Source organism: Mirounga angustirostris, unplaced genomic scaffold (genome assembly GCF_029215605.1).
Source record: "Mirounga angustirostris isolate CCGP_5_RB_7025 unplaced genomic scaffold, mMirAng1.0.hap1 SCAF_8, whole genome shotgun sequence".
Taxonomy (NCBI): Eukaryota; Metazoa; Chordata; class Mammalia; order Carnivora; family Phocidae; genus Mirounga; species Mirounga angustirostris.
The window spans coordinates 37,322,922-37,350,509 of record NW_026991716.1 but is presented as its reverse complement, the minus strand read 5'-3'; the positions used below and the strand labels follow the sequence as shown (position 1 = coordinate 37,350,509).

Sequence of the window (27,588 nt, the reverse complement as noted above, 5' to 3'; positions counted from 1 at the left end):
CAGTAGTAATAATACTGCCATCTACAAGCTCAGAGGTTTTGAGAGAGAACAGGCAGTGAGGGTCGTGGTTTACGTGTGAAATCAAACTTAATGCTCTCAACAGCCCCGGGAGGCAATCTGTATCAACCCATGTTTCATATGGGGGAACTGGGACTCAAAGAAAGCCTGGATAAGGGCCTCGCCTAGGGCCGTACAGCCCACAAATGGCAAAGTCAGGATTCGAACCCAGGACCTTTTACTCCAGAGGCCAAACATTTGACCTCCATGCTATGTTTCCTCTCAGTTGGTCTTTTATTCATTTAACAAATATTTGTTGAGCATCTACTATATGCCAGGTGCTGTTTCAGGTATTGGGAATATGGCACAGAACAAAACAAATGAAAATCCTTGCCCTCCCAGAGCTTGAGGGGGTTGGACAATAAAGAAGATAAGTGATCTGTCTATCTATCTATCTATCTATCTATCTAGTCTATTTGCTGGTGCTAAGTGCTAAGGAGAGAAGGCAGGTAAGGGGACAGAAGTGTCAGGGGTGGGGTAGTATTTTTATAGAGTGGCCAGGGAAGGACTTTGAAAAGCAGACAACTGGGAAAAGATCTGAAGGTTGTGAGGTAAATATGCTATGTAAAGGGAAAGTGGTCCAAGGGAAGGAAGAACAGGTGCAAAGGCCCTGAGGTAGGAGTATTCCTTGTGTGTTTGAGGAGCAAGTAGATACCTATGTGGCTGGAGAGTCCTAGGAGGAAAGGCCAGAGGATAAAATAAGGGCTAGGTAGGTAGGACCTTATGGACTTGCCAAGGACCTGACTTTTTCTCTGAGTGAGATGGGAAGCCATTGTCTTTGAACAGATGAAACACATGGTCTGCCTTATATTTTTACAGGATCACCCAGGCTGCTTGGTTGCGAAGAGACCAAAGGTGGGAAAGAGCAGAAGCAGAGGGACCAGTTATAAGCCTGTGAAAGTGATGAGAGACACCTGGAGCCCCTAGAAAAATCCCTGAGCTAAAATAGCATTGGAAGATGGACGGATCACTTTCGCAGTTCACATCTTGGATCCTTAGTGGAAGCCACAGGTGTTTATGTTTGGGGCAGTGCAAACACTCTAGACCATTCTCAGGGCAGTGGAAGGCTAGGGTTAGGGTCACCCAGAGGTTGAAAATGAGGAACCTGAGAACATTGAGAACTGTTGGAACCCAGCCCCAAGTGGGGTTGGGTGGTGGTGATAGAAAGGAAGGGTACCCTTCCACAGTCCGCCTAGAGAATAGGAGTCAGGTCAGTCTGGAGTATTTGGGGCTCTCTCCCCAGAGAATTCTGAGCAGCACAGGACCCTGTGAGTAAGAGGCCAAGCATTTAGGTCTTCCTGGATGGTCATAGTTTCTACCTGTCATCCAGGCATAATTACTACCAGTGCCCCTTTCACTCCCCAGAGCGCTCTGGTATTGACCATAAACTATGTGGTCACCCTACCTAATAGGCTTATTACTGAAAGCACTTATCCCGAGATGATTGTTTTCAGGTGTTTTTTCCAGGGGTGTCAAGCACGGGGTGGTAGGAGTAGTGCCTGCGTCCACAAAGAAAAGGCGGTGATTGCTGATATATCGCGGACACACATTATTTATTGTCATCCACAAACACACAACATTTCAATGCTCCTTTTTTTATTTGATCCACACTTATCGCCGTGCCAGGCACGGTAGGAGATGGCGAGAACACAGAGATGCATGAGGTACCACCTCGCCTGGAGCACCCTGTCTTCATCCTCAGCAGGCGCTTGGGCATGCATCAGTGCATTCAGGCCTCACACGTCTCACGCGGGCGGGCGGGGATTACGGGCCTTGGTTTGCAAGTAGGGACCTGGGGCTCAGGAAGGTGAAGTGATTTGTGCAAGATCACACAAGGATTTAAGTCCAGGTTCTCTGAGAATAATTCTTTTTTTTTTTTTTTAAAGATTTTATTTATTTGACAGAGAGAGACACAGCGAGAGAGGGAACACAAGCAGGGGGAGCGAGAGAGGGAGAAGCAGGCTTCCCGCCGAGCAGGGAGCCCGATGCGGGGCTCGATCCCAGGACTCCGGGATCATGACCTGAGCCGAAGGCAGACGCTTAACGACTGAGCCACCCAGGCGCCCCTCTGAGAATAATTCTTATCTCCAGGGCTGCACCCAGCCAGCTCTGATGAATACATGTCTAAAGCGGTATAAGCGTGCTTGTCCCTCTCCTACTTCTGGGTCACAGCCACAGTGAGGGGCTTGGAACAACCAAGGATGAGTCAAAGGTCTGGGGGGAGGCAATCGAGGAGGAGGGATCCTTTCCTCCTGTGGGAAAGATTTCCTCCTTGAGGACAGGTTCTTTTTTTTTTTTTTTTTTTAAAGATTTTATTTATTTGAGAGAGAGAGAGTGAAAGAGCACAAGCAGGGGGAGTGGCAGAGGGAGAGGGAAAGGCGGGCTTCCTGCTGAGCAGGGAGCCTGATGCAGGGGTCGATCTCAGGACCCTGAAATCATGACACTAGCTGAAGGCAGACGCTTAATCGACTGAACCGCCCAGGTGCCCCAAGATTTACTTGTTTTTAGAGAGAGAGAGAGCAAGCTGGGGGAAGGGGCAGAGGGAGAAAAAGAGGGGGAGAAGCAGACTCCCTGCTGAGTGTGGAGCCTGATGGGGGGCTGGATCCCACAACCCTGAGATCATGACCTGGGCTGAAATCAAGAGTAGGACACTCAACTGACTGAGCACCCAGGCGCCCCGAGGACTGGGAATATGGCACAGATATTTTGGCTGTCCTGTATAACCCAGGATTGGGAGGGGAAAAAATCAATCCATGTTCATGTCCCCATCTCAGCCTTGATTCACTGTGTGATCTTGGCCAGATCACTAAGCATCTCTGGGCCTCAGTGCTTCCATCTGAGTTATTGTCCAGGATGGTCAAAGGGATGGAAATGAGAAGAGGAGACAAGGCTGGCTCTTGTGGAGGTGAAGAGGAACAGTGAAGATGAACAGTGTCGTGAAAATTTCCTGACTCTGAGTGATGGTGGGAGGTGGTGCAGAGGTGGACCCAGGCTGGTCCTTTCTGAAGTGGTGACCCCTGGCTCCCACCACACCCACATATACTTTTTCCTTTGACACTTGGGAGCGCACCCTGGGCCCTCCCTTGGACTGATAACTGACAACTTCCTTTTCCACTGCTCCTTTCCAGCCCCCGCCCTTGCCCACCCCCTATCCCTGGAGGCCCTCTGAACTAGCTCTGGCTATTTATGGCACCTCCTGGGGGCCTGTTCCTGGCTGGTCCTTGGTTCTCTTTTCCAAGTCCTACCAGTTTCCCCTGCTGGCCCCAGAGTGCAGCAGCTAATCTGGGGATCAGGTGCCAGGAGCTTGGCTCTGCCCTCCTGCAGCTGCCGCTATACTCTTTAGGGCAGGCATTCCCCAACCCCCCGTTAACACTAGGGTAAGTTTCTATCCCTTTGCTCCCCCTGCAGAGGAGGAGACAGAGAAATAAGGTATCCAGTTCAAGGTCACGGTAGGAGTCTGGGGGGTGCTGGAATTTGAATCCAGGTCTGCCAGCCTCCAAGTTCCAGGCTTTTCCAGCTGTGTTACGCTGCCTGGGATTCAGGAACAGGGAGTGCGGAGACTAGCACAGCCCTTGCTGGGGGCCTGACACTGGTCTAAGCAGGTCATGTCAATTAGCCCACTTACTCCTCATGAGGATATTGGCGGAGGTCCTACTGTTATCCTCATTTTATTGGTGAGGAACTGGAGACCAGAGAGCTTAAGTGACTTGGCCAAGGTCACGCAGCTAATGGAGCAGAGCCGTGTGCTGCAAGCCATTGCCCCTTCCCCATTCAGCTCTTACGGCTACCAGGACCCCCGCGGCCAGGCTCGAGGACGGAGGGCGGGGGCGGGCAGGGGTCGAGGGGAGGAAGGCCTTCTCCAGGGACTTTGGCTCCGGAAGCAATCAGTATGTGAGGGGTGCATGTGCACAGATCTATATGTATGTGTGCTGTGTGTGTGTAGAGGATACGGGCGTATAGAGACAAAGCAGCTGGTGAGTGGGGATGGAAACCAAAAAGGGGCTTCTCCCAATCCGTCTCTGCAGGCCTCGGCCCCATTCTCTCCCGGATGGCAGTGGCTGGAAGCAGCAGGATTAGGCCCAAGAGAAGCTGCAGCCTGCCTCTCCCGGTCCCATTTCCCAGGGTCATTTCAGAAAACATTTGGATGTTCTGGAGGTGGCTGAGGAGTAAGGGCCAGGGCCAGGCACAGCTATTCCTTGGGTCTCAGCCTGATGCCAAGCTGCCCTCACTGGGAAGGGAGTCGAGGCCAGGAGGAGCCTAGTGGAAAATGGAAGCCTCACCAGGGGAAGGTTTAAATTTTCACTTTGTGAAAGAAGACACCTCGGGAGCACGTTGATGGAGTGGGTGCTTTATGTGCAGGAACAGCTGGGACCCCAACAGTGCGTTGCCCCAGAGACCCAGCCTGGGCGCGCCCGTCCCTCGGTCACCACCGAGACGAGGTACACAAACACCAGACACCCCCCTGGCGGGCAGAAGCCTGCACCCTCCAGCAACTGTTCTGTTGACATAAACACGAGGTGTCCAGAGCTTTGGCCGGGCGGGGGGAGGGGACCCAGGGTCTCCCAGAGGTCTAAGGCTGAGATCAGGGAAGGCACTAGACTCACAGGGTAGACCAGGGTTTTCAATATCCTCCTGTGCAGAACGCAACGCTTGGCTTGCCAGGCAGAACATGCTGCCCCAGGGGAAAATGGTGACACCGGGACTTTAGTCCTGGTCACCGTGGTCCTCCATTCTGTCAGCCACTCCCAGCACCGCCTGGCTCCTGCGGCAGGCACTTTGAGGCTTTGAGGAAAGTGATCTGATAAGAACCGTGCACATGAAGGTGACTAATAGTGCTCCTCTTTGAAGGGGGTGTTTGCAGGGCCAAAGAACTTACTAGGAGAATGAGATAAACTGAATCAACTTTTGAGGGGAGAATTTCAGTGCTCAGAACGCTCAGTGTGTAGAGCAGGTGCAGGTACAGGGGACAGGGGTTTCTTTGGTGCTCCTGTGAGCAGATAATTTCCGTGTGGGCTGGGGGATCCTGGAAATTCAGACAGTAGAGGGACGAATGAGGCTGAAGAGATACCACTGAGGCACCTGGTGTGACAAAGAGGGCCTGTCCCGGTTTGCACGCTAGCAGGGTGGGCCTAAGTGGGTGAGGGTTCTTGAAAGCTCGGAGGAGAGAAGGGGCCTCGAGGGACTCTACCTGAGCATGAAAGAGGGAGGTCCGGATCTGAGGGGGTCCCGACCAGAGTCAGGCTTTGTGTGAGTAGGTAACTTGCCTGCCACTAAAGAGGATCGGCAATAAGTCCTTAAAACAAAAGGGACTTGTCCTTGTTTTCCAGAGCTACAAGAAGGAGGAGGACTCTGAAACTCAGGTTGGGGTGCTGGAGAATTCCAGGAGATCGGATGGTTGTGGCCACCACAAAGGAAGATTTTGGAGCCCTGGCCCAGGCCTGGCGACACTCCGGGGGCCTTACACTTCCTTCCATCCGGGCATCACCTCTACCTGCCCGTGGGAACGTGTGCCCGTGGGCACGCATGCTTAGTGAACAGGACGCCTAGAGAAAACACCGTCTGCACTCTGCTCCCTCCCAGCCCAGGGGACCAAACGTTGTCCACTATCAGTCTCCCCACATCACCTTGCCCCTGTGTGGCTCCACTCTGCAGACTTGGCAAAGGGAGGAAGAATGCAGGGTTTGAGGCAGGGAAGGAGGGACTAATATACAGTAGAAAGAGACGTACCACGTCCTGGGGGTGCTATGTCAGCTGGTGCAGCTCTCCATCTCTGCAGACACCGGGGGTGGCAGGGACTGCACAGCCCTTGAGGAGCTCATTTCCCCCTCCCCGCCACCCTCCACCCAGTGAATCATATTCACATGCTGTGTGCCCACTCAGAGGCAAATGGAATACTACCACCCAAGGACAGAGAAGCACACACATACGACTGGGATGGTGGGATCCCAGGACACATCTAGCAAAGACAGGAGGCAGCTCTGACTCTACTCAGGCACAACTCTAGGTAACTGGTGATCTAGGAGGGGCCCAGGGCAGTGTGTGCTCATCATCAGGTGTGGCTCAGAACTGGGAGGTGGGGTGGGGAAAGGACAAGGGGTTCAGGCAGATTGGGAGACTGGGGGATTAAAGGCTCCCATTCAGGAACCAAGGAGCGGTGCAGAAGGGAATTTTTTTTTTAAAGATTTATTTATTTATCCATTTGAGAGAGAGAGAGAGAAAACGCTTGCAGCCATGATCACGTGATGGGGGGAGGGGCAGAGGGAGAGGGACAAGCAGACTCCTCACTGATCACAGAGCCCCAATCACAGAGCCCAACTTGGGGCTTGATCTCATGACCCTGAGATCATGAACTGAGCTGAAATCAAGAGTCGGACTTTTAACTGACTAAGCCACCCAGGCACCCCTGCAGAAGGGAATTTTAAGGATGACTCTGGGGACAGAGGATGAGAGTTTGTCGTTGGAGTCCTGCCCTTTCTGGCTGTTTCTGTTCAAAGCCAGGAAGCCCCTTAGTTTGGCCCATCCCTTTCAGGCAGTCTTGTTATTCCAGGGCTTGGGACACCACTCTGTTGAACAAATCAAGCTTTCTTCTAGGGCTAAGTGTCCAAAACTAGAGGTATCTGGATGCCTGGGTTTGTGGATCAGCTTGCACTGGGGAGGGCAAAGTCATGCAATGGGCTTGGGCTGACTCTCCTCTTCTTAGAGCATCAGTTAAGCTTCTAGAATTGCTGGCAACACAAATAAAATTAGTAGCAAATATTTATGCTGCCTATATGAGACGATGATGACAATGACAATGACAAATAACTCTAGGGTGTTCAGTTGTCTAAGGTCACCCGCTGATAGTGGAGTAGGGACGAGAACCCATGCAGCGTGGTGGCTCTGAGCCCACCCTCAATCGGTATTTATAGATTATGTTTCTATGTTTAAAACAGTTATACATATAAATGAAGTTATAAATTCAACTAAAAGCAGCTTTAGAAAATTTGATTGAGGTGAAGACAAAATCCACCTGAACGTGCACCATAAAAAGCCGGTCATTTTGTGCGTGTGACACTGGTCAGGCTAGCCCACAGACCTGAGGAGAGGTCACTCACTCTCCCCACTCTTAGGAAGTGAGGGAAATACCACTGGGGGTCTTGGAGCAAGATGGGTCTCCAATTGTCATGTGAATCAGAACCACGCATGCTTAGTGAACAGGTGGCTTCCGGGTTCCCCTCCTAGAACAGCTAACAGGCATTAAGCACTTCTTCTGTGTCAGACCTCTTTTAACTGATTATCTCATCTCTTCTCGACAATTCTAGGGGGGGGGCCCCATTGCGCAGGTGAGAAGAATGGAGTTCAGACAGTGAAGTCAGTTGCACTGGGTTACCAGTTAGTAAATGACAGTCCATACCAAGCCCAGGCTGGCCTGTCTCCAGGGCCAGAACTGCAAACCATTGCACTGTATGGCCTTCCTTCCCCAAGATGATCTGATTCTGTGGGTCCGGAGCAGGGCTGGAGTCCAGGCCTTCCGACAACTGCCCGGGGAGGTCACTGGGCCACACTTTGAGAACCACGCTGGTAGCTGTTTCAATCAGGCTGATCATTTAGAACCACCGGAGAAGTTTCAAGAACTATGAAGACCCTTCCCTTCCCCAAACACAGGCTTTTTCAATGGGTCCAGAGTCCCCTGTAGGTGTTGGTGGGGTGCTGGTCAGCATTTTCTTGGATGAAATGTTCATTTTTCCAATCAATAAAGATAACTGAATACCCGCTCTGCGCTCCGGGCTGCCCTGGGACTGGGGATACAAGGGTGGGGGTACCTGACCTGCCTGGCTGGGCAGAGCATGCCCTTTCTGGAGGCAGAGAGGATGCAGATTCCTTCTTGCTTGTTCTCCTTTGGTGAGCTCCAGAAAGAGCCAGTCTCCTTGAATGATGTCCTTCTGGCTTCTTCCCTGTGTGGTCCTTGGCCCCCACCAGAGAGGTCATAGCTGGTTCTCCACCCAGAACTCAGGTCACAGAATCACAGGTTGTCAAAGTGAAAAGAGCCCTGAGAGACCATCCATACCTGGAGCTTTCAAATTTTAGTGAAAGCTGACACAAGTGCTGGGAGCTTGTTAAATATAAAGATACCTGGAGCCCACCCCAAAAGTTCTGATTCTTAGGTCACGCACGGGTGGGGTCAAAGGAACATGCGTTGTAATAAGCTCCCTAGTGGCTCTGCGATGCACTTGGCAGTGGTTCTCAGGTGGGCTGCAGGAGGCCCAGGGAGTTTTAAAAACACTGATGCCCAGCTCCATTCCTAGAGAGTGGTCAATTTCTTCAAAATCTCCTATGCAGGGTGTCTGGGCCTTCTAGCTGATTTTGTTTGGGGTTTGGGGAGGCAGCCCCAGGGGCAGTCACTGCTACCCTTGCTACCACCAGGGCCTTAAAACAAGAGGAGGATAAAACAATAGTAGAGAAGAGACAAAAATAAAGAAGCCAATGAGAAGATGTAGAAAGAGAGAAGTCTAGGCAAGAAGCTCCTGCTGAAATCACTTATCAGCACTGAGGGGTTCATCTCTTTTTATCAATTTTTTTTTATTATAATAGGCATTAATTGATTTTAAAAAATTAATAATAAAAAATATATGAAAACAAAAATAAAAAATGAGCTATAATCCTCCTTATCAGAGATAATCGCATAAGGTCTTAATATGACATATATAAAGTACAGTATAATATATTGCATAACCATAGTATAATATTATTATAATAACTGTAATATAATATGATCTATATTATACATATTATATTATTGTTATTAATGTATCAATTAAAATCCAACGAAATAACATTAAACTAGTCTAAAATAAAATATATAAACCTGACACGTATAATTTGTATCTTTTTTTACTCTATCTACTTTTCCGTTTTGCTTTTATAGAACCTTTCAAAAAGACTGTGTGTTCCAGGTAACTGAAAATTCAAGTCCTAAATATCCCGGCCCTATTCGGCGGGCGCGCGCGTGGAGCGGGGACGGCGCGCCCACCCTCCCCCCTCCCCCGGCCGTGCGCGCTCCCGTACGCATTGACGGACACCACTCCCACACATGCGCAGACGCGTCTACCCTGCTCTGCGGCCCCAGGCATCGTGTTCCCAGATAGGCGCTTCGCGTCGTACCCTCAAAGTTAGTAAAGGATTTTATTAATGGATATTACTAAATTACTTTATTAATACAGGATTAATTAATTTATATTAAGTGGTAAAATAAGCTCCCCTCCCCCCTTTCCCGTTTCTGAAATCGAATGGAAATTGGCACGAGGGGAACCAGGACAGTGACCACGTTGGGCCGAGTCATCTTCAGGGATTCATCAATCCCTGGCCCCCCGTCCCCCTCCTCCCCTCTCTCCCGAATAGCCCCACAGCCCGGCCTGTGTTCTCTTCTACCCCTCCGCTGGCCATCCTCCCTCCTCTCCTGTCCCTGGTGCCTCAGTCGCTCTTCTCCCCCATGGGCTGAGGCTGATGGTTTGGACAGAGGCTGTCCCTCCACAGGCGGTAGGCGATGGAAGCGGTCACGGTGAGCCAGGCCAGGTAAGGCAGCAGGAGCACGGCGGCCAGCTTGTTGATGGGATGCCAGATCAGCGCTGTGCTCACCACCAGTCCGTAGAGTAGTAGCAGGTGCAGCAGGGCCTGGGGGGGGGGGGGGGGGCAGGGCAGTCAGGCAGGCTGCCCTGAGAACTGAACCCTCCGCTTTCCTGCAGCACCCTGGACCCCGTGAGCCAAGTTGCTGAGGTCTGGGCACTCAACTGGAGCTCAGAGAAGTCTGCCCACCCGTTAACCTGCCTGCGCTCGATTGGTCCACTGTGTTATCTGCTTGGGGGGGGGGGGCGGTGGTCTCACTTGCTCCTACACTACTTCCACTGCATGCCTTACCAGACCATGGGTGTGGGCTGCGAAAAAGAGAATCAGGACAGCCCAGCTGACCGCGAGCTGCACAGCATAGAGGCCGAGAGGCAGGGCCAGGGGCCACCCAAAGCCCCCTCCCAGGTTCTTCCACACCAGGTAGGAGGCATAGCTGTGGAGAGATGGTGGCAGAACACTCAGAGGGAGGCTGTTTCATGGCAAATGAAGGAAGTCCTCTGGCATGAGGACTCTTGGTTACCTAAAGGAAGCCGTGTGGGCTGAAATGGGAGCAAGAGTGTCTAAGCATCACTTGAGGGCCAGCGGGGAGGTGGTGGGAGGCAATGGGGAAACTTGGAGAGGGGGAGCAACGTGGCTGGCTGGAATTCTAGGCAGCACAGAGGGGACCCACCATAAGAGGCAAGATGGTGTGCCATCCCTTCGGAGGTCAGCATGCAGCAGTAGTTCAGGTACGGGGGGCCTTGTTCCCACCCTAGCAGGTACCAGGGCCATGGTATGAGAAATGGGTGCTCACCCCATGACAAAGTAGATGGTGATCCATCCTGCCAACAAGACTTTGTGAGGTGGGCACCAGGGCGGTTTCTTTGGGTTGTCGTACCAACCAGACATCCGATGACGGGTGAGCAGCCAGAGCAGGATGGGCCCCAGGTGGGGAAGGGCCAAAAAGATGGTGCCTTGAGGCTGCATTCCCCTCACAGAGGCAAAATCTAGGAAGGCAGACAACACGATGGTGGTGGGCCTCCCTCTTAGTCCTTTCCCTGTACCTGCTTGACTGTCTCCACCTCCTACCTGACACAGTTCCCTGGCCTGAGTCCCTCATGGGAGGTCTGGTAAGAGATGCCATTCTCCCCACCATGGGCCAGCTCCCATCCTGTGAGCTCACACTGCCTTGCCCTTTCTCTGGCTTCCATGGACTTATTTTCTCCACACCACCCACTTGGCACTCAGAAGATACTGTCCATTATTTATAATTGCTTCTGAGTGCAAGCCTCCTTCCCCCATCGTGTATCTGACTCCTAGAGTTCAGGTCTAGGTATGATTGTCTTTTCTGCCTCCCATAGTGGGTTGCACTTGGTCAGGTACATAGCAGGCCCTTGACAGGGACGCTGCCTTACGCTGAACTCAGCCAAGCTGATCTAACCCACCTAGAAGGACCACGTTCAGAAAGGCCGGAGCCAGAGATTCCCTGGGGGTCTTCTCTAGTCAAGAATGGGGCAGCCCATCTGCCCCCAGGCTTATCTCGACACACCAGACTGGCAGACCCAAGAGGCCCACCCAGCCTGAGCTGCTGCCCAAATTTGAACTTAGCTGAGTGACACTGGGCTCCTTTCTCTGAGGCCTTAGGTCTCGCCTGTCCCTCAGGGCCTGGGGGGGTCCCTCCTACACCCCTCCACTTCCAGAGAGTCCGAGCCACCAACACAAGTGCTCAGCTTTCTTTCGGACTGACTTCTCAAGGAAGCAACTGCCTGGTCTTTGATTAAAAAGTTGCCACACTCATTTGCACGTTGCCTTGGACGTCACCGGCATGTGGAACAAGGCACAGACCCTCTTCCAGCCAAGGCCCCCCACCGCATATCGTTCTCATTTGCGCATGATATTTCAGCCTCCTCCCCATGTCTGCCAGGATGGCAAGGAAGACAGATGTGGTGATTCTCAGTGTCCTGGAGTGACTGCCTACTCCATCCTTTCCTGTCAGCGACCCCTGTCCACGTCCTGGAGGTTCCAGGGACAGGGCTGACTGGCCTGCTTGCCTGTTCATCTCTCTATTTCTCTGCTCCTCACTGTCCATCCGTTCGTCACCGCCTTCTTGTCTCTCTCTCTCTTTCTGTTTTTATGCCCAGTGTTGGAGGCTCCTCCCACACCCCCCTGTCCTCTTTTCTCCTGTTCTCCACCCTCCTGCTACTGCCTCCTTATTCCCAGACCTGAGTTCCCTTACCTCAGGCAGCATACCTCCCAGGCCGAGTGCCCAATGATATCCGTTGTGTGCAAAGCAGAGGAGGGTGGGGGATGGGAGAAGGGCGGAGTGAGGCTCCCATCTGGCCTGTCTTTCTCCAATGACAAGGGTGGTGGCACTGGCATGTCTACATAGCCCTTTTAGGAGAGGTCCCCCTGTTCTGCTAGACCTGGCCTCTGGAGGAGGCCCCTTGATGGAACGGCTGAGGCTTTGCTTCTGTAAGAGCCTGATCCCCTGGACCAGCTCAGCCCCAGGCTGCAAGCCTACCGAAGCCTGTGGTCTCCACATCCCGTGAACTGGCTTTATGTCCACAGGGGTGGTGGGGACCTTCAGATTTCCTCAGGACCTTCCTGTAACTGGGATTATCCCCAAGTGAGGCAAGCACCAGCAGCTTGGAAATGAGTTCACGCTACCTGGACGCAGCCTCTGGTTTATAGTCTAGTTGGCATGCTCCTTCCCGGCTTGGAACTCGAGCTTGACAGATTTTCACAAACCCCTCTAACTTCATGACTCAGAGGAGAAAGCAGGCTCCTGTGTGACTCAGACAGAGCCTTGTCCAGCAAAGACTAACACCCGCCCTTTTCGTCCCTATAAAAGTTCTGAGCACCTCCTCCTTGCTCGTCCTTTACTCATGAGGTCCCCTTCCCAGGTTGGCGGTTCTCCATAGTTCCTTTGCCCCATCTCTCCACTTTGGGGACCCAGGCACCCCTGGGAGGTGTTTATCGCATCCTCTGGCCTCTACCCTGGGGAAGGCAGTGGGGGGCGGGGAGAGCGTTGCAGTCAGGGATAAGAGGCTGGGCAATCATTAACTGGGGTGAAAGCAGTGGCAGTTACTTATTTTCTATGAGATGCTACCTGGGGGGCTGGGGAGATCCCCGTGGTCCTTGCCTGCAGGAGGCCAGCCCGTGGTGCCCGCCATGACGACGGTTACCACTTACTGGGCATCTATTTTGTGGCGAGCATTTCACGATTGTTAGCTCAATACTGACCATGCTTCTCCCTCACGTGGTGGATCGTATTGCCTGCATTCGTCAGACAAGGGAAGGGAGGCTCAGAGAGGTCGAGTAACTCGCCCAAGAGTACACAGCCAATAGAAGAGTTGCCTGTGTTCAGTGTCCGTAGTCTGGGATCCAAAACATACCCTCTTTTCTCTGAGTGGGCCCACGCATTCATTCAACAATAGTCTTTATTTGATACCTGCTATGGACCAGGCTGTACCAGGAGCTAAGAGTACAACCGCAAACAGCTGAAAAAAAAAATCCATCTCTGCAGGGATCTTTCATTCCACTGGCACTATCTTTCCAAGGCAGAATTTCTATGAAAGGACTCGGGCTGGCAAACAGCCCAAAGTCTGCCCTCCCCCAAGTGCAGGGTTCCTGCCAACTCTAAATGTGGGCAGGGAGCAGATAGGGGAACACCCCGATGCTGCCAGCACCTTGTGAGTCGTTAACCCTCCCGGTGCCTCCTCTCATCTCTGTGCTGGAAGGCATTGTCTGAGCTCCTGGACCAGCTGCCTTGGCGTCAGCTGGGAGCTTCTTAGAGATGCAGAATCTCAGGCCCCAGCTCAGACCTGTGGGATCAGAACCCCCGTTTTCACCCTATCCCTCGGGTTTGTGTGCACGCGGTCCTTTGAGAAGCTCCTGGTAGGCCCCCCTCCTCTTACCTTCTGCCCTTTCCCTAGCCTCTGGCTGGGGCAGCCACTCACCAGCAGAGGGCATTGTAGGGAGGGGTTCACCTGTACCCAGGTTTTCTCTTTCTCTGTCCCCTCCCTTCCAGACCCAGACTGGTGAGTCCACTGACTTCTGGGATCCTCAGCTACTCCCACGCCTTGGCTGGACTTTGCCAATAGACAGGGACAGACTCCCCCACCCCTTCTGAGGGCGCTGGGAGGCAGGTCATTGCCAGGAAGCTCTGGGCCACTCCTGCCCAGATTCCCCGCCCACCTCCACTTGTCTGCTGGCCTGGCGACCAGGTCTGGCTGACCTCTCTGTTTCTCAGAGAAGGAACTGCTGTTCCTGGACAAGCCGGCAACCTCTGGGAGCACCTACTTGGTAAGGTGAGCACCCCCTGGGGCAGCTGGGGGTGGGGTGGGCATTGCAATGGAGCCACTTGGGGCTCAGGGGAGGAGCCAGGCCAGCTTAACCAGAGTGTGGAGAGCCTCTGCTGGAGGAGGAGATGGCAGAGGGCAAGTGCCCAGTGGGTGTGAGGACCTGGGAGACAGTTGTATGCACTATGGAAATGTAGACTATGCTGATGAATGCTGCCCATGGCAGGTTTGGGCTCATCCATCCTGGTACTTTTTGTGTGTTTCAGTAATGAGCTAGCAGGGTTTGAGTAGGCTTGGTAAGAACCAGTGATGTGGGAGAAGGGTTGAGAGTTGCCTCAAAGGACATGAGCAGAGAGTTGCAGCAGGAATCCAGATCTTTGTGCTGGAGGAGGCAACTCCCGAGGGACAGGTGATAGCATTCTAAAGGACCGTTGTCTTGGGGGACCTGCTACCTGGGATAATCTGGGGTTGGGGCAAGGCAGACTGGAGCCATGGGTAGTAAGGAGGCAGGCATGGATCTGGGAAGGTCTAGGCTACATTTATCTGGTTGCCCTACTGTAGATTCAGGACTCTTCCTTCTCCTAGGGTTAAGGGGAGGATGGAGTGAGGGCCAAGCAGCTCAGAGAGTTGTCAGCCTGGGAGAAAGGGGCCAAGCTGGGGAGAGTTCATGAATGGGCTGCCCATGAGAGGCCCCTTGAGGCCTTGGGGACCAGTATGCCCACTGTTCCAGGTTGGGAGCCTGGGCAGGGAGACTCAGCTGCGCCACCCAGTGGGGTGGAGGGGATTTGGACTCTGGTCTTTGGAGGCCCCAGGAAGGTTGTTGCTACAAAAACAGAGCGGAGTCCCTCCTTTCTTTCATGTTAGCTAGCCACGGGGGCCTTTGTGGGCAGGGGGTGGGGGGCGTCCCGCACCATGGAACCGAGGATGTGCCTTTTCAGGTCTTTCCATTGATTTTTACTTTAATTTTGTTTCTTTCTCTTCCAACTTCACTTCCTCTAGAAGTGGAAAGGAAGAGAGACCTGCGGGGGGAGGGGCGGGAAGGGGGGCAGGGAGAGAAAGGTAGTGTTTCTGAAACACGGTCGTCATCCCCGTTCATCTTTCCCTCTGCCTTCAATTGTAGCTTAATATCCTCCCCTACGTCTCCACGGTGGGGAGAACACTTGGCTTCCTTATCTGGGAAATGGAGATAAAAATAACACGTAGCTCACAAGGCTACTGTGAGGATCAAATGAGATGGACCACACAGAGTGCTCTGACACAGTGGGCATAGAGTAGAGCTCCAGAAATGATGACCAGTATAATTGCAGTTATAATTCCAATTATCTTTCATGTGGAAGGGCCTTTTGGAATGGCTGCACCAGGGGAGGCTGGCTGATCCAGCCCCCTTTCCCACCAGATGTGGGGCCTCTCCAACTCACCACTTCATTCGCCTGCCCTGCAAGGGGCTTGGCTGAAGCACGCTGCTGCCCTGTCTGCAAGGTTTGCATTTTAAGGCAAAGGGAGTAAAGCGAAACCTTCCTCCCTGTCTACGTTTTCAGTGGGGACACGGGGGAAAATAGATCCCACCCCAGTCCTTAATCCTGAGGGTACAGAGGAGTTTCTGCCCCTGTCTGGGAGGACCTAAGGAAAGGGGCTTGGGTTTCGTGGGCCCTGAGGAAGGAAGGAAGAAGGTGGGCATGGAAAGAGCTGGAGGCTTGGGGCAAGGCCTCAGCTCTGGGTCGGGGTGTGAGCCAAGGGAGTGGGGGAGGAACGGATGTCAGAAGCCTCTCTAGTGCGGACCCTCGCGAATCAACCACGGGGATCCCCAGGGTTATGAAAGAGGGTATTATGCCACCCAGAACTCAGCTACAGAGCGAATGAATCCCATTCCCTCAGAAACTTCCTGAGAGCTACATCATCTTTGTCAAGATTGAACGTCCCACGGTGAGAGGGACACAGCTGGTGCTCAGAAAGTGTTCATTTGAGTGGGAAAATCACTTGTGACGGCGTAGAGTCAAGGGTTGTTCCATAAGGTGGGATGACAGCAGCAAGGAGCTTCGGAGGGGTGGGAGTGTCAGGGGCCGGTGAGCCACGGGGAGGCGCTGTCGAGCAGGGGCAGGAAGGGGTCCAGGTGGGTAGGTGAGGCAGATGGGAAGAAACAGCTAGAGCAACGGCCAGAGGCTGGAATTAGCCAGGTGTGAGGCCCCCAGCCTGGCAGGAGTGTAGGGTGTTGGAAATTAAGGGAGGATGAGGGCGGTAGACTCTGGAGGGCCTCGGGAAGTTCTGGCAACCGTATGGGGAAGCTGTTGGAAGGGCCAGGTTCCAATCTGAGGCCCCCGCTGGTAACCAGGTGAGCAGGCAGCTGGCGTTGCCTTTGCCCTGCCTCCTTCCAGCCTCACTGGAGGCTCCCACCTTTGGTTTTCTTTCTCTTTTTGCTTCCACGTTTAACTGAGTGTACTCTCCTTCTATTCCACATGTCCCTGGGAGCTACCTTCTGACCTTTCTGGCAGTAGGTGGGGCATAAAGAAACATATTTGGGCAGTGCTTTATCAGTGGCAAATGCTTTTCCCATGATCTCATGCCATCCTCACAATCACTGTGAGCGGTAATTATTATTTAACTTTTGATAGCTTTTCAAAAGAATTACGCAGTTAATAGAAAATACACGCCTGGAGTGAAAAAATTCAAATACAGAAAAAAACGTTTAAGAAAATTGAAAGCCCTAGTTCACACCTTCCACCCTCTCAATTTCCTGTCTGTTTCAGTTGTGACCGGTGGGAATAGTTTGGGGTGTGTCCTCTCAGACCTGCATTGCCCCAGACAGAAATCACTAGCAGGGGCGGCTGCTGAGCCCTTGAAACAGAGCAGGTCCCAACTGCCATGTGCTGTGAGTGTAAAATACACACGGATGTCAAAGACTTAGTATGAAAACAGAATGTAAAACATCTCAGTAATTTTATATTGATTTCCTCTCAAAGTGATATTTTGAGTATATTGGGTTAGATACATAAAATATATTATTAAAATTAATTCCTCCTGTTTCTTTTGACCTTTTTATTGTGGCCACTAGAAAGTTTAAAATTACATTTGTGGCTTACATTATATATATTATATTACATATAATAAATATATATATTTACACATATATGAAATATATATACTTATATATTATACACACACACACACATATATACGTAAAGATTTTATTTAATTATTTTAGAGAAAGAGTGATGGGGGAAGGAGCAGAGGGAGAGGCAGAGAATCCCAAGCAGACTCCCCACTGAGCACGGAGCTCAAACCGGGGCTCGATCTCATAACCCATGAGATCATGACCTGAGCCGAAATCACAAGCTGGATGCTTAACTGACTGAGCCACCCGGGCACCCCAGCTTACATTATACTTTTACTGCATAGCACTGCTCCAGACCTTTCTCTGTGATTGACAAATATACACCTATAAATATGTATCTATACTTGTATATAGTTCTGTTACTTACATTAATGAGATCGGAGGATGTCTAGTTCTCTGTAACTTGCTTTTCCACTTAAAGATTTCTCTATGAAGATTAAGAGGGTCATTTCGACAGATGCAGAAACTGAGGGACAGTAAGCAATGTGACAAACTCGCTCAGCCAGTGGCCAAGGTTGCACTTGAATTTACATCCTCTAACTCCAAACCCAAGCTCTTTCTGCCTCAGGGGAGTTTAATGTGATGTACTAGGCCATGGGGAGCCATGATAGGTTCTTGAGTAACACAAAGATAGGTGACGTTTCGTTAAAGGTATTAATCAGGGATGCCCTGGAATGAAGACAATTTGCCCTCTCACTGCAGCCAGTTGGCAACTAAGTCTTGGCCTCCATGACATTGAAGAGGCTTACCTGGCCCTGTCTCTTTCTTCCTCCAGGTCCTTGGCCTTGGCTGGCCCAGGGGTGCAGGGGAACTGGCAGCATTGAGTGACCAGGCAGATGTGCTCCCATGAGAGTTCCTTCCAACCCACCCAGTTGCTGCTGCTGGTGGGGGTCCCGGTGGCAAGTGCCCTCCTTCTGGTCCAGTGCCTTCGATGGCACTGCCCTCGCTGGCTGCTGGGGGCCTGCTGGAAGCTGGATAGCCAAGACGAGCTAGGAGGCCATCCCACTCCCCTACCAGAAAATGAGTCCTCAAGGCAGTGCCCGCCGGCCACACTGCCAGAGATGGCCGCCTTCTACCAGGAACTGCACACGCCCACTCAAGGCCAGACCGTCGTCCGTCAGCTGATGCACAAGCTGTTGGTGTTTTCGGCTCGGGAGGTGGATCACCGTGGCGGCTGCCTGATGCTCCAGAATATGGGCATCTCTCTGCTTATCCCGCCAGGTAACAGCACCTTCTCCCTTCTCAGCCTATAGTTCTTCATTGCACGTTGTACAAGGGCGTCGCGCCTAAGGGAGCATCATTCATAGACATCTCCGTAACTTTGAAAATTGTTTATATTTTAGTATGACTTTATTGACTCCAAAGATGGATAGATTGCATATTTTTATGACAACTCCCTGACAGGTGGAAGTAAAGTGCCTGGTGGTAATGAACAGTGTGTTATGACAGTTCTCAGTAAAGGAAAATGCCTGGAGCAAGAACACCTCTTGCAAATTCCCACCAGTCCCGTACGGGCTAGTGTGGTGGCCCCGGGACGAACGGGGTGACCTGCTCAGGATTACGCCACAAGCCAGCTCACAGCCTTTCTCTCCTTGCGCACTGCCTGCCCGTGTGCCCTGCTAGGCCCCCTCTCTCCTGGGCTCCCGTCCCACCTGCCCTCCCGCTGTGGCCTGGCCCCTTCTGGGCTGGGGGTGAGCCTGCCTGCCAGGCCCATCTCAACTCTTGTTCTCCCCAGGAGCTGTGGCTGTGGGCCGCCAAGAGCGCGTGTCACTGATCCTGGTGTGGGACTTGTCGGACGCCCCATCACTGTCCCGAGCCCAGGGGCTGGTGAGCCCTGTGGTGGCCTGTGGCCCCCATGGGGCCTCCTTCCTGAAGCCCTGTACCCTCACATTCAAGCACTGTGCCCAGGAGCCCACCCAGGCCCGTACCTACAGCAGCAACACAGCCCTGCTCGATGCCAAGGCCTGGAGGCCCCTGGGGCGGCCTGGGGCCCACACCTCCCGGGACGAGTGTCGCATCCAGCTCTACCACTTCAGGTAGGCCCATCGGCCCGGTCTTCCTGCCCGTTGTCTCGGTCTGCCTCATCCTCACCTTTCTGTATGCAACTGCCCCTTATCTGTCCCAGATGCCTACAAATCCCTTCTCCCTCCGTGGCCCTTCCTGGTCTTTCTGTCCTCATGTGTAGGGCAGCTTGTCCCCTCCAACCCTGTCCGGAGACTATGCACCCTGCGGCAGTCTCTCTGCCTGTCTACACCTACTGCCCCAGCCCTCCGTCTAGAAGGGTCTGTCCCATCCCCACCTGTCTCTACCCTGTGCCCCTGTTCAGGGCTGTCCCTGAATTGTCCAGGGCAGCCTGTTCCCTCCAGTTCTCAAAGAACCCCTCCCATCTCATGTCTGTCCTGAGCTCTGTCCTTCCGGAATCTTGGGCCCTCCGGCCTCTTCTTCCCACTGAGCGCAACAGGGCCAGCCATATGTGGGACCCCACTGTAGCACAGTGGCCCTGAGCCTACCTTCCCTCCCTCCCATGCCGGAGGGGGCTTTCTGGCTCTTCTCCCCACTCGGTGATGGTCACCGCGACCTCACATTTTGTCCCCCTACCTGCCCGACTCCCTCCCGGTTCTCCGCTATACCTGCTCTCCGCTGCTCTCCTTGGCTCCTAGGGCCGTGGGAGCCAGGAAGCAGGTGCACTGGGGTCCCAGCCTCCCCTGAGCCAGTCCCTGTCCCCGTCTTTCTCTGCAGCCTCTACACCTGCGTGCTGGAGGTGCCGGTGGGCCGGGACGCCCGCAAATGGCTGCAGCTGGCTGTGTTCTGCTCGCCCCTGGCGCCGGCGCAGTCCCACCTGCAGCTGCGCATCTACTTTCTCAACAACACACCCTGTGCCCTGCAGTGGGCCATGGCCAATGAGCAGCCCCACGGTGGGTGCCTGCGCGGGCCCTGCCAGCTCTTCGACTTCACGGGGGCCCGAGGGGACCAGTGCCTGAAGCTCAAGTACATCTCTGAGGGTGAGGGAGGCGGGAGCCTGGGAGACAGGGAGGGCGGCAGGGAGCGCCACTAGAGGGCTTCCCCTGGGTAGAAATCTGGGAACCTCGAGTTTCTCTGGGAGACTCCTGGGCAGGCAACGGCTTCAAGGGGACCTCTGGCTTCTGCTGCTGCCTGCGGGAGCCACAGACTCTGCCCTCTTCCTCCCTCTGTGGTCCATTCAGCCCTGGCCCCTCCGTGGTAGGGCAGGATGCAGGGTGGGGCAAGGGGAGGGGAGGCTTTTATTGTCCCACCTGGCTGGGGCTGGTGTCTGAGGAGGAGTCCCAGTCGTCTCTGTCCCCCTTCCTTTGTGGCATGGGCCGCTGCCCTTGCTCACGGGGCTGAGGACATCTGTGTGGTTCACGGACAGGGCCCAGATGCGTGGCTGCTTCTGGGGGTCGTGGATGGGAGGTGGGAGGCCTGTGTGCTGTGTGTGTCGGAGGTGTGTGGGGCTAGGAGAAGGCTGCTCACAGGGTCCCTCTCCAGGCTCTGAGGACTCCCATCCACTCGAAACACCCTCCTGCTTTCGCTCCTGCCTCATCCCTCCCCACAGCACCCTGCAGGACACCTGCCACAGAGTCGGCCTCCTCAAATACTTGTGGAAGACCCCCCTTTCTGAGGCCCTCCGCTCTGCCTCCTCCCCAGGTTGGGAGAATGTGGATGAGAGCAGTTGCCAGCTGGTTCCCCATCTCCACATCTGGCATGGAAAGTGCCCCTTCCGCTCCTTCTGCTTCCGGAGAAAAGCAGGTAGTTCAGGGGATCTGGTCCACCTTCTCCCCTGTCTCCTTCTTCCCAACCCCAACCCCTCCTCACCCGCCTCCTCATTCCTCTAAAAGGCGAGGAGCCACAACTGATCCTTGTAGAGAGCAAGATGGAGCGTCCTGCCCAGTGTCTTCACATTTCGAAAGGCCTGCCCGTGGGGTTCCCTTCACTTCTCCTGCTCCCTTTTGCCAAGCCTTGCCCTCTCTTACCTGCTACGTCCTCTCCCCTTTGTAGCCAATGAGAATGAGGACTGCTCCGCACTTACCAGTGAGATCATCGTCACCATGCACACCTTCCAGGATGTGAGTTGGACCTGAGGGGCAAAGGAAGGGCAGGGCTTGGGGGAGCCCCGGGCAAAGTGGGCCAGGGGTCTGGTGCCCAGTAAGTCTGGCCCCAGTTACATAATCAAGCAGGTGGATGGCATTCTTCCAGGGGCTGAGACCACCTGGCCTCCAAGTTACCCTTCATCCCTGACTCACTCTTGTCTATCCATGGATGAATCCAGTAGAGAGTAAAAGAACCCAAACCCTAGATTAAGCCCTCCTCTTAGCCCAGAAGAACTTGGATGTCAGAGAAAAGTGGTTTCTTTTGTGGCTGACTGCATCTGAGAGAGGATGTTGTGTCTCTTCAGTGTGGAGAGCGGCCAGGGAGGGGGGCTTGAGTAGGTGGGATGAGAGTTAAATATCCCACTCTACCAAGGGGGAAGAGTTGAAGACATCAGGGTTGAGAGTCTTTGGGGAGCCATGGTGGCGCCTTAGTGGAGAGTAGGCCAGTACCTCTCAGGTTGTCACCTGCAAGGAGGGACCAGGGGATGGAGGGAAGGAGAGATAGGTGCCTGAGTTCAGTGTTCCTGTTTCCCCTGCCCTGTGACCTCACCCAGACTTCTCCTGGTGTCTTAGGCTGCACCCTCTTTGGGCTTCATGTCTCAGCTCCCAAAGAGCTCAGGAGGCAAACTTAAAGCTGGAAGTTCTGGGGTCAGGGGAGCAGAGAGGAGGGGGTGCTAGGCGGGGCGGGGCTGTATCTCCTGGTAGAGTAGCTCTGGGTGACAGGCTGAAGGATATGAAGAATGGAGGCGGCTTCCCCAGTTTCTTGCTCAGGGGATGTCTCATGATCCCTAAATGTGTTCCCAACCCTCTGCTGGCTTAGGGCTTGGAGACCAAGTACATGGAAATCCTCAGATTCCAGGCATCAGAGGAAGAATCCTGGGCAGCCCCACCCCCTGTCTCTCAGCCACCCCCATGCAACAGGTGAGGTGGGGTTACTTGGGCTGCTGCCGGCAGGGGATGTTTGGGATTCTTCCCCTCCCATCCCTGGATCCCGCAGGGCGTGTACACCATTCGGGGTGTGTGTGGAACGGACTGGGTTTCTCTGATCCTCCCCTCTGAGAACCCCACCTCCCCCACCCCAGGCTGCCTCCAGAGCTCTTTGAGCAACTGCAGATGTTGTTGGAACCAAACAGCATCACGGGCAATGACTGGCGTCGGCTGGCCTCCCACCTGGGGCTCTGTGGCATGAAAATCCGGTAAGGGTCGAGGTCTGCGGATAGGAGAGGGGGGTAGACTGGGGCAGGGGGGCTCCTGGGACACCTTGAGGACTGCAGCACAGACAAGGGAGCAACTTCAAAGTCAGAGAATGGCTAGTCCCCACCCTGTTCCCCATAATAGAGCAGATCTTTTTATTTATTACCGTATTCTCAGTACCTAGAATGATGCCTGGCTCATGAGTAGGTGCTCAATAAATATTTAAAAATGAATCAATTAACTTGTAAGTCATTGGGTACATACTGAGTGCTTGACATGCTGTGCCCTGAGGGGTAGAAGGCAGACTATAAGATAATGTGTATAAAGCATGTAGTTGAATGCCTGGCGTATGTTAATTCAATCAGTGTTAGTAATAATGCGGGCAACGTAACCATGGTCTCTGTCAACAGCAATCAGTTGGAGAACAATTCTGAGCTGGGCTCCGGAACCCAGACTGTGAGTGCAGTGGTCAGGAAGGACTTCACCCAGGAGATGGGAGTAGAGCTGGACCCAGCTGAAAGCAGAGTGGCTTTAAAAATCACCTATTTATTAAACATTTATCAAGTATCCACTATGTCCTGGAAAACTATGCTAAGCACTGGAATACAAGATACATGAGACCTGGTTCGAGCATCCAGGAACTCACACTGTGGGAAGGGATCCAGAGAGCCTAACACAATAAAGGCAGTGCTTCTTGTGCCTTATTGTATATACCCAATGCTGCCCAGCAAGTTGAAAACAGAGACACGCAACAGCTAGAGCAAGAATAACGAAGACGTGGCGGGTAGCTCTGACCAGAATTCTGAACTGGAGGGTGCAGATGGTCTCCACCTAGGAAGTGGGTATTAGAAAGGTCTTTAGGGAGGAGGTGATAGGGAAGGGGGGAGCTGCGACTCTGTTGGGAGTTTCACAGCTGGTTGTGGGTGTGGTGTGTGCAAGGTGGGAAAGGGATAGGCTCACAGCAGGAAGGTTCAGGATGGGACTGGGAGAAGAGATCAGGAAAAAATGGCAATACCAAGTACCAGGTTGTGGGTGAGCTGGGGGTCTGGAGTATGGGCTTGGCTAGTGCCAGAAAGAGGCTCTGGAAGGTTTTTTGAGCAGGGGAGGGTCCTGGTGAAGCCATGATTTAGAACAACTCTTTCCTGCCTGGCAGGCAGGGTGTGGTGGCCTGGGGGAGAGGGAGGAGGAGGGGAGAGTGTGTTTGGGGTGGGGGACGAGGAGAGAGCAATTACAGACCATCCCTGCTGGAAGCAACCTTAGAGGCCCTCTTGTCCAAGCCCTCGGTGAAGGAGGAGGGAACCGGGGTCTAGAGAGAAGTAGCCTTTGAGCCAGGACAATCTCAGGTCTCAAGGTCCCGGGCCCTCCCCCCACCGCGGGCCCCTGGAAGGCAGGTAAGAGCAGGATGAGGGCCCGCGCTGGGGGACGGGGTGGATCTGGCCACCGCGCGCCCACCAGCCCGCATCCCGCCCAGGTTCCTGTCCTGCCAGCGCAGCCCCGCCGCAGCCATCCTGGAGCTGTTCGAGGAGCAGAACGGCAGCCTGCAGGAGCTGCACTACCTCATGACCGTCATGGAGCGGCTGGACTGTGCCTCGGCCATCCAGAACTACCTGGGCGGGACGCGCAGCGACAGCCCGGCGCCAGTCCGCGGGGGCGCCCTGGAGAACCAGGGCCTGGAGCTGGACGAGAAGCTCTGAGCGCCGCCGCCCCCTGCCCCTCCCCCTCCCCGGGCTCCCCCGGGCGGGGCGGGGCGCCGTCCGCAGCGCTCTGGGCACCAGGGGCCCCGACACCCAGGAAGAATGCAGCAGGTGCTCCTGGCCGTGCCCATCGACTTCATCAGAACCCTTCGACGGTGCCTGCGGCCACCGTGAAGCCGGGGTGCCACTGCCAGCCTCCCCGGGGTCAGGATCACAACTGCGACCCGCAGCGTCCTGCGAACAGATCCTGTCCTGGCCGGCAGGGGGCGCAGGAGCCCAGAAGATGGTCCGGTGTGGCCCGCCTCCCGGAAGCTCTTTCCTAGAGCCTGCCCTGTTGGCACTCGTTGGGGACTGGCCAGTCCACGGGTGCACTGAGCGCTTCGTGATACCCAGCATCGGACTGGGTATTACGGGGAATCCTGGGATAGAGGAGATGGGGCTCGGAGCTTGACAAACCCGCAGTGCTCTTGTGGGAGTCAAGATGCACTCATGGGCTGAGGGCCAACTCCAAAACAGCAGTGCCCTGTGGTTAGGGCATGTGGGCAGGGGATGAACAGATGCTGAGGGGGGAGGCAGCGGAGTGTGGGCTGGAGCCGTGAGAAGGCTTCATGGAGGATGTTGGACAGAGGGTAGGGACATGTAAAGAGTGGTTCTGCCATCTTTGGGTGGGGGGAGAAGGGGATGGTGGCTGGACTTACAGTAGGAGCCAAGAGTGAGCATGGGTGCTGAAGCGTTAAGGAGCTCAGCCTGGTGGGTGTGAGGGGAGGGGATGACCAGGGTTCAAGGTCAGTCATGCCTGGCTGCCCACCTGTCTCCTTTGTCTTCCTTTGACTCTCTGTCTTCCCATCCTCACCTTGTGTTCCTCTCTCTCTGCTATTATCTCCATCATAAAACATCAAAATGGAAAAGAAACTTCAAGATGAATGTTCGTGCCCAGGCTTTTTACTCTTTATCTGGAACTGTGTGAGTTTTCAGTTTCTCTGACTTCATTTTTCTGCCACCATTTCCTGCAGCCTCTGCCTCCCTGAATCTGTCTCTCTGTTACTCTCTGTCTTAGCATCTTCCTGTCTCTACCGAGTCACAGTGCCTGATTTTGAAGGTTTCCTTCACTCTCTGAAACCCTCAGTTATTCCCCTCAGGCAGGTGTCTCTAAACCAATGTTATGTATCAAAGTCAGTAAAAGGACACTGGGCTTCCCTATGAATGAGGGGGGAGGATTTTACTTTTTTTTTTTTATTATTTTTTTTTATTCTTATGTTAATCCCCATACATTACATCATTAGTTTTAGATGTAGTGTTCCATGATTCATTGTTTGTGCATAACACCCAGTGCTCCATGCAGAACGTGCCCTCCTCAATACCCACCACCAGGCTAACCCATCCTCCCACCCCCCTCCCCTCTAGAACCCTCAGTTTGTTTTTCAGAGTCCATCGTCTCTCATGGTTCGTCTGAGGGGGGAGGATTTTAGCCCATGAATCGAGATCCAGTTTAGGGTCAGGAAATAAACAATGGAGATTAAAGAACACGCCATTTAGTCAACGAATATTTATTCATCCCCTACTCTGTGTTAGACTCTGTACAGAAAAGAGATTAGTGGGCTGGGGCCTGGAAAGAGAATAAAGGATTTGACTCAGTTCTAGCAATATTTTGTTTGCAAACAGGTGTTGTTAAATTTTTTTTAAGGGCAGGCAAACAATCTCTCTGGCAACACTAACACTTTGCTTTTGTATGTAATTAAAAGATATGAAAGCTTTTTCTATGATAAACAATATTGTATAATAAAATATGAAAATTACCTTTCTTCATTACTAACTGTATTTTGCTCAGATTGATAAATTTGGATGTGGGTATGAATGGTTTTATTTGGTCAAATTATAGCACTGGGGGCAGGTTGGAGGGAAGCGTTTTGTAGATTGTGCTTCCAGGATGAAAATTGTCTGGGTTCAGCCTGGTACATCAGGGAGGTTCACTTCCCATTCTGTTAGAAGTGAGCCTCCAGGGTTGGGCCCTTCCACCTTCTCCCTCTTCCATTGTGTCCCACCCTCCTGGTTGGTACCTTGGCCTTCCCCACGTGGCTCAGGATTGGGCTGCTAAGAGCATCTTTCTCTCCTGGAGTCCCAGTCTCTTCCTTGCTCTCCATACTAGCCCAAGGCATCTATTTCGTGTTCTTCCCTACCCTGGAACAAATCATTTTAAGAGTTTCAGGTATTCTGGAATTGGGCATAGAAGCCTCAGGGGTTTCTGTGCTGGGATGGAATGTCTTCTGGCCCCTACTCTAATTCCTCAGAATGGGCTCTCAGTGCCTGGAAAGAAATGCTTGGAAGTCTTGGGGGTAGATGGCAGACTGCCCCATCCCTGGAGGGTGGATCCTTCCTTTCTTAAATCACACCTGCTTGGCATGTATTGTGCTAGCACCCAAAGCCGAGGGTTGGCGTGTTCGGGGGTGTTAGGAGACTTAGCGCTCAACTCTGCTCTAGCGCTAATTAGCACAGCTCCCACCTCTCTAGCTTCAGACTCTTCACCCTTGGATGAAGTGACTTTACCTCTGGCCCTTTTCTTGGTAGGCCACCTGCCTGGTTCCTAAAACACCGAACTTGTGACTTCAGCTCTTACACATGTTGTAGGGCCCCTGCCTAAACTTCCTTCTCTTGGGTTTAAGAGCTGGCAGGGGAATAAGCAGGAAGGGTTGGCCTAGGTTTGTAGGCTTAGAGGCTTCAGTATTCAGTCTTGGCTCCCCATCTGCCTGCTGAGTGACACTCACACCAACGTATGGATTTGCGGTGTACCAACAGAAATATAATGAAAGCCATATATTTGATTCTGTGTTTTCTAATGATCACACCCCAAAAATGTAAAAAGGAACAGGTGAAGTCAGTGTTAATATATGTCCAGAATACTGTAATTTCCACACGTAATCAATATAAAAATATTAATGGCATATTTTACATTCTTTTTTCATAAAGTATTTGGAATCTGGTATAGTTTACAATTACAGCATATCTCGATTTGTACTGAACGTGCTAAATTTTTGTTGGAAATATTTGACCAATATTTAGCTTTCATAAAATTTACAGCTGAAAAAGCATACTTACATAACAAGCTAAACAAGCTAGAAGTTTTCCAAGAATGAAATTAGGTATACATTTTAAAATTTAAATCAATTGAAAGAAAATGAAAATTCAGGGGCATCTGGGTGGTTCAGTCGGTGAAGCGTCTGGCTCTCGATTTTGGCTCAGGTCATGATCTCAGGGTCCTAGGATTGAGCCCTACAGGCTTGACATTCTCCCTCTCCCTCTGCCCCTCCTCCTCTCATGAATAAATAAAATCTTTAAAAAAATTAAAAAAAAAATACTGTTTCTTAGTTGTACTAACCATATTTCAGGTGCTCCGTAGCTATGTGTGCCTAGTGGATACTGTAATGAACATCATAGGTCTGGATTATGGGTCCACCTGGGCATAACTTCAGTGTGTACTTAACCATTCACTCATTTATTCACCAAACATTTACTGAATACCTGTTCTGCCCAAAGTGTTGCTTATAAAA

General features: G+C 52.8%; 2 protein-coding genes across 2 annotated transcripts; one reads left to right on the top strand and one right to left on the bottom strand.

Moving 5' to 3' along the window:
- Positions 1–9,256: 9,256 nt before the first annotated feature.
- On the bottom strand, positions 9,257–12,156 carry TSPO2 (translocator protein 2). The gene is made up of 4 exons (XM_064597020.1): positions 11,876–12,156; positions 10,454–10,646; positions 9,952–10,093; positions 9,257–9,708 (listed from the first exon to the last, which is right to left on the bottom strand). Exons 2-4 carry the CDS (start codon positions 10,624–10,626, stop codon positions 9,508–9,510), a joined length of 516 nt encoding a protein of 171 aa, XP_064453090.1. The 5' UTR covers positions 10,627–10,646; positions 11,876–12,156; the 3' UTR covers positions 9,257–9,507.
- A 1,548-nt stretch (positions 12,157–13,704) lies between these two features.
- On the top strand, positions 13,705–25,800 carry UNC5CL (unc-5 family C-terminal like). The gene is made up of 9 exons (XM_045865991.3): positions 13,705–13,949; positions 17,825–18,270; positions 18,785–19,085; positions 19,789–20,051; positions 20,713–20,814; positions 21,064–21,131; positions 21,976–22,076; positions 22,238–22,351; positions 23,821–25,800. The coding sequence occupies exons 2-9, from the start codon at positions 17,886–17,888 to the stop codon at positions 24,041–24,043; spliced, it is 1,557 nt and encodes a 518-aa protein (XP_045721947.1). The 5' UTR covers positions 13,705–13,949; positions 17,825–17,885; the 3' UTR covers positions 24,044–25,800.
- Positions 25,801–27,588: the final 1,788 nt, after the last annotated feature.